The following is a 4928-nucleotide window of genomic DNA, read 5'->3' on the forward strand; positions in this document are numbered from 1 at the left end:
AGCAAAGAAGTGGGCACCAGAGCGCTCCACAGGCCGCGAAGGCATCAGGCGGCCCAGAAACACTCCCCGGAGCGCGCACCTTGGCTTAGCTGGAGCAAGGCACACACCCCACAACAGGGGTGGGCGGGGCCGGGCTGCCAGCCTGCTCTCCCCTGCCTCACGCCCTGTCCCCCTCACCGCCTGCCCCCCTCAGGAGTACTCTCCCAGTTACAAGAGGCGCCGCACTGTGGAGGACTTCAACAAGTTCTGCACCTTCGTTTTGGCCTATGCTGGCTACATCCCGTACCCCAAGGAGGTAATGCCCCCTTCCTGAGCCTCGGGGTGCGGGTCTGGAAAAGGGTGGTCTGTGGCGCCGCAGGCAGCTGGCTCCGTGGCTTCTGGAGCGGGGAACTGTTGGAAGGGCCGTCGTAGACTCCTGGGCTTCCTGTCCTTGAGCTCTGCCTGCTCTAAGGGGGCTGCTGCCGGGCACTGCCCTTGGCCTCTGTCAGGGAGGTGCTGATCCGGGTCTATGTTTTGCAGATAAAGATGTGGCTGGGCAGGCTCCCGCCTGGGCCCAGCTACAGTAGTGGCAGCCCTTGGGGTACACCCGGATGGCCCGGTGCTTCCGCAGCGACCTCCCTGGGCGTCGCCTCCTGCTCGCTGGGGTGCAGTGTCCCAGGACCAGTGCCGGGCTTCAGCCCGGGTCCCCCGTGGCTTGTGGGGGTGTATACTCCTCAGTCCAGCGGGCAGGACGGAGGCAGGAGGCTGAAAGGGCGGGGCGGGGTATTGCTCAGGCTGCACCCCTCCTCCAGGAGCAGCCCACTTGGGCCTGGAGTGCGGCGTGCAGTCGTGGCCGCGGGACCTTCCTCCTTGCAGGGGTTTTTCAGTATTGTGGGAAGTTTCCATTTTCTCGAAAAGTGTCAGGAAATGCTCACAGTTGACTTAACGCTCCTTGAGTTAAAAAAAATTTGCACCTTTAGGGAGGACCAATGACACAGGGACTTGACATGTGGGAGACGTGAGGGTGGGTCCCCTCGTCACAGGTGCTTAAGGAGCCCGACTGCGGTCGCGGCTGTGGGGCCCTGAGGACAGCGACACGGAAGGGCACAGGCCAGCTCGGCGGGGCTCAGCACCTCCCCTCTCCCCAGGAGCCGCCTCTGAGGAGCAGCCCCAGCCCTGCCAACAGCACCGCCGGGACCGTTGACAGCGACGGCTGGGAGGCCGGCTTCCCGGACATGCCCGCCGCGGTGCCCCTGCCCGTCTCTGACCGCTGCTTCGGCCACCTGCAGCCCAGCCTCCTGCCGCGAGCCAAGCCCAGCAACTTCCTGCTGGACAGAAAGAAGACTGACAAGCTGAAGAAGAAGAAGAAGAGGAAGCGAAGGGACAGCGAAGGGCAGGAGGGGTACATGGGCAGTCTGCTGAAGCTGGAAGCTGCTGATCCTTACGTGGAGACCCCCACGAGTCCCCCGCTGCAGGGTCTCCCCCAGACCCCGGGCGACCCCTGCTCCGGCTGGGACTCCGACACTCCCTCCAGCGGCTCCTGTGCCACCGCGTCACCCGATCAGGTCAAAGAGATCAAAACTGAAGGCAAACGGACTATCGTCCGGCAGGGGAAGCAGGTGGTGTTCCGGGACGAGGACAGCACTGGCAACGACGAGGACATCATGGTGGACTCAGGTGGGCGCTCGGGGCGGGCCGGCATGGTGTTGCCGGTGTGCGAGCGAAACGGCCCAGATGGTGGGTGGGGCATCTAGGAGGGGCAGGCGGCCAGGGGGAGCCGGACCCTGGGAGGTTGGGGCGCGCAGCTGTGACGTGTCAGGTGACCTCCGTGGGCTCCTGGTGCTCAGGAGGCGGGCTCCGTGTGGGGGTCAGGCCTCACCTCAGCGCAGCTGTGGATCCCACGGACTGGGGGCTGTCCTGGCGGAGAGGGGACCCTGGGATGGGGCAGGGTCCCCAAGCGGGGGGCCCGGAGAAGCCTTTCCCTGCTCTTAATGTTTTTCTCCTGGCAGATGATGACTCTTGGGACCTCGTGACCTGCTTCTGCATGAAGCCGTTCGCCGGCCGCCCCATGATCGAGTGCAACGAGTGCCACACCTGGATCCACCTGTCCTGCGCGAAGATCCGGAAATCCAACGTGCCGGAAGTGTTCGTCTGTCAGAAGTGCCGGGACTCCAAGTTCGATATCCGCCGTTCTAACCGGTCCCGAATGGGCTCCCGGAAGCTGTTTCTGGACTGACAGCTGGCGAGCGAGGTGTCGGGAGGGACCCGTGTGCTTCGGCCCCTCCGAGTTGAGCACAGAACTCCCCGCGCGGTGCGGGCAGACCCTGCCGTTCAGGTGCCTAAGCAAAAGGACAGGCCGTCCGAGCCGAAACTGTACATAGCCAGTGACTGAATAAAGTCTCCGTGGGCCAGAGCTGCTGCTGGAGCTGTTCTCCGCAGTGGGCGCCCAGAGCTGGGCCTTCCCCTAGCAGCGGGGTAGGCGCGCCCTGAGTGCCTGCCCGGCTGGCCCAGGGGAAGCGGCAGCTCTGCCTCGGCCGCCTCGTTCTGCCTCTTTCCGGCGCTAGGAGCGGCCGGGAGCGCGCTGCGCCTGTGGGCCTCTGCCTCTGCCGCAAGTGTCTGTACAGCAGCATTCCAGCTGCCCCTGGCGGGCCACCCTCTTCCCGCCTCCTCGGGGTCCCTACCGGGGTCCTCAGGTCTCACCCGAGCAGGCGCCCTGGGCAGCACCTTGGCCAGTGATCCCCAGTTTTCCTCTGTCTGTTAAAAGGGACAGGATGTGGCCGCTTCTCTGGAAGGGGGTCGAGGTGTGCTGTGTTCATAACTGTTTTCCTGTTTTGCACGATGTAAAAACCTGTCTTTTTGCACGAAATAGCCAAAAGTATTGGCAGATCTCTGCCTGGGTGCCCTCTGGCTGGTGTAGCTGCGCCTGGGCAAGCGAGGGCCGTTTGGGTCTTCTCCTGCCCTGTCCAGGGGCAGGGCGAGGCTAGGTGGGCTCTGGCGTGTCTTCCTCTCTCAGTGGGCAGGCCGCTCTGATTCTTGCTCCCCGGTGCCCATTCAGGCTGGCCTGCTGGTCCCTCGGGGGAGGCTGGCGGCAAGGCCCCTCTGGTTGGAGCTGGTGAGGGGCGCACGCCCCACTGGCCGCTGGGAACATGGCCTTGAGCTGTGCAGAGTTCTCCAGAGCGCAAGTCTGATGCCACCCGTGTCCTGCAGCCCCGCCTGGAGAAGCCCCTGCCGGCTCCACCCCGCCAGCAGGCCCTGGGCTCGGTGGCCCTGGGGTGTCGGCAGAGGGCCTTGTGCTGCTTCAAGGTCGCCGTGGCGCGCCACAGTTCAGATACTGTTCTCAGCGTTGTTTCTCACTGGGTGCCGGGTGGCGGTTTCCATGAGTGTTTTTCCTTGTGGAGCGCAGCGTGGGCGGCTGCTGGGCTGGACCCCTCCCTGGGTGGGCTCCATCCACGTTGTCCTTGCCGAGCCCTACGGGGGTCTTGAGCTGTGTGGTTTGAGGAGTCAGAGGCCAAGTTTGTCTAGTGTCTTTCATGCTTGACCAGCCAACTACCTTTCTTTTTTTTTTCCAACTTTGTTGATTCTGTTGCTAATATTAACACAAAAATAGAAGTAGTTTCTGAAACCTAGTTTATTGTGAAGATCCCCAGGGGAGAAGCTGCTGTGGAGGCAAATGGGGAGAAGCTGGCTGAGAAACCACCTTCTCCCCAGACCAGAGCCTGGTCTGAGCAGGGCGAACAGCCAGGAAAAGTTGGGAGGATTTGCCAAAGATTTGCCCCTTGACATGGCCTGTCCAGTGTCTTCAACATGAGAATAGCCAAAGTTCCAAAGTGTTTTATTTTTTTTTAAACTCTTGACAAGGTTTTAAAAGTGTTCGAGAAGATGCGTGATTTTAGTGCGGCGCCGCCAGCCCGCCCGTGGCCTGTCTTGGGCCCTGAAGCCTGGTGACACCTCTGGAAGCTTCCGTGTTCATCTCCATTTCTGTTTTCCTTTTTGTTCTTTTAACAGATCTACCCTGTGGGTGGTGTCTCCGTCAGGACACCTTGGTTTTGTTAGAGTGAGCTGGGCAGCTGCAGTCAGCTTCCTTTTCCACAGTAGGCTGGCCTCGGCCCGTCCGGGGGCCCCTGGTGGGTGACAGTGAAGCCAGGGGAGGAGAGCTGTCGGCCACCCCAGTCAGTGCCAGCCCTGCCCTTTGGCTTTGGCCAGGCCCGACACTTAACACCGTTTACATGGTTCTGTGTAATTATAACGTTTATGTGTATAAAGCGAAGCTGTTTCTGTGAAACTGTATATTTTGTAAATAAATATATTGCTACTTTGAGGTTCTTGTCCAGCTTGGATGCTTGTGCTGTGCCGAAGGACAGTTGTCCCTTCGTCACCTCCGCGGACTGTGAACGCGTGAGAGCCTGAAGTCAGTGTGGTTTAGCGGGGCGGGAAGTGCCTGCTGCCCTCAGCCGGCGGACCAGCCAGGTCTGGTCAGGCTGTGAGGAGCCTTCACACACAGTTCGTCAGCAGCTCCGTGTTTGACCTGCTTTGGAACAGCTGAGGTTCTGCGAGCCCAGAACTGGGTGTCTCGGTGCTCCTGCTGCCTCCTCACCCTGTCCATCAGTTGTGTCTGCCCAGCTCCAGCCAGGGACCGGAGTGGTCACCCAGTGATGCTTGTGCAGCCGGAACCTACCTAGGCCTCAAGAGTGTTGAAGCCACTGGCTGGAGGGGCCTTGGGCCTTCCTCGGTTACCGCTAGGCAAAGCCAAGTTCTCTGGCGTGAATCGGGGTTTCCCAGGCAGGGCGGCAGGGCGGCCGGCTTTCACCGAGCTGGGGTGAAAATTGAACCGGAGGTCCCGATTGCAGCGGGGTCTGAGTCAGACCCCGGGGCACCCCTGACGTGGCATCCTGGAGCCCGCCCCCCTCTGGGGACGCGGGTCGCCGTGACCGCGGGAGGAGCTGGCGGTG

At 61.9% G+C, this 4928-nt stretch overlaps 1 protein-coding gene across 1 annotated transcript in view; it reads left to right on the top strand.

Annotated features, from left to right (window-relative positions):
- Positions 1–4291, top strand: part of PHF13 (PHD finger protein 13) — a 7202-nt gene extending 2911 nt beyond the window's left edge. The window contains exons 2-4 of the mRNA XM_012722059.1: positions 3–295; positions 1128–1656; positions 1989–4291. Coding sequence (XP_012577513.1) covers positions 3–295; positions 1128–1656; positions 1989–2215 — 1049 coding nt within the window. The 3' untranslated portion in view covers positions 2216–4291. The remainder of the gene's footprint in view (positions 1–2; positions 296–1127; positions 1657–1988) is intronic.
- The last annotated feature ends 637 nt before the right edge of the window (positions 4292–4928 follow it).

The sequence above is a fragment of the Condylura cristata genome, unplaced genomic scaffold, assembly GCF_000260355.1.
Source record: "Condylura cristata isolate star-nosed mole 26May11 unplaced genomic scaffold, ConCri1.0 scaffold00008, whole genome shotgun sequence".
NCBI classification, from domain to species: Eukaryota; Metazoa; Chordata; class Mammalia; order Eulipotyphla; family Talpidae; genus Condylura; species Condylura cristata.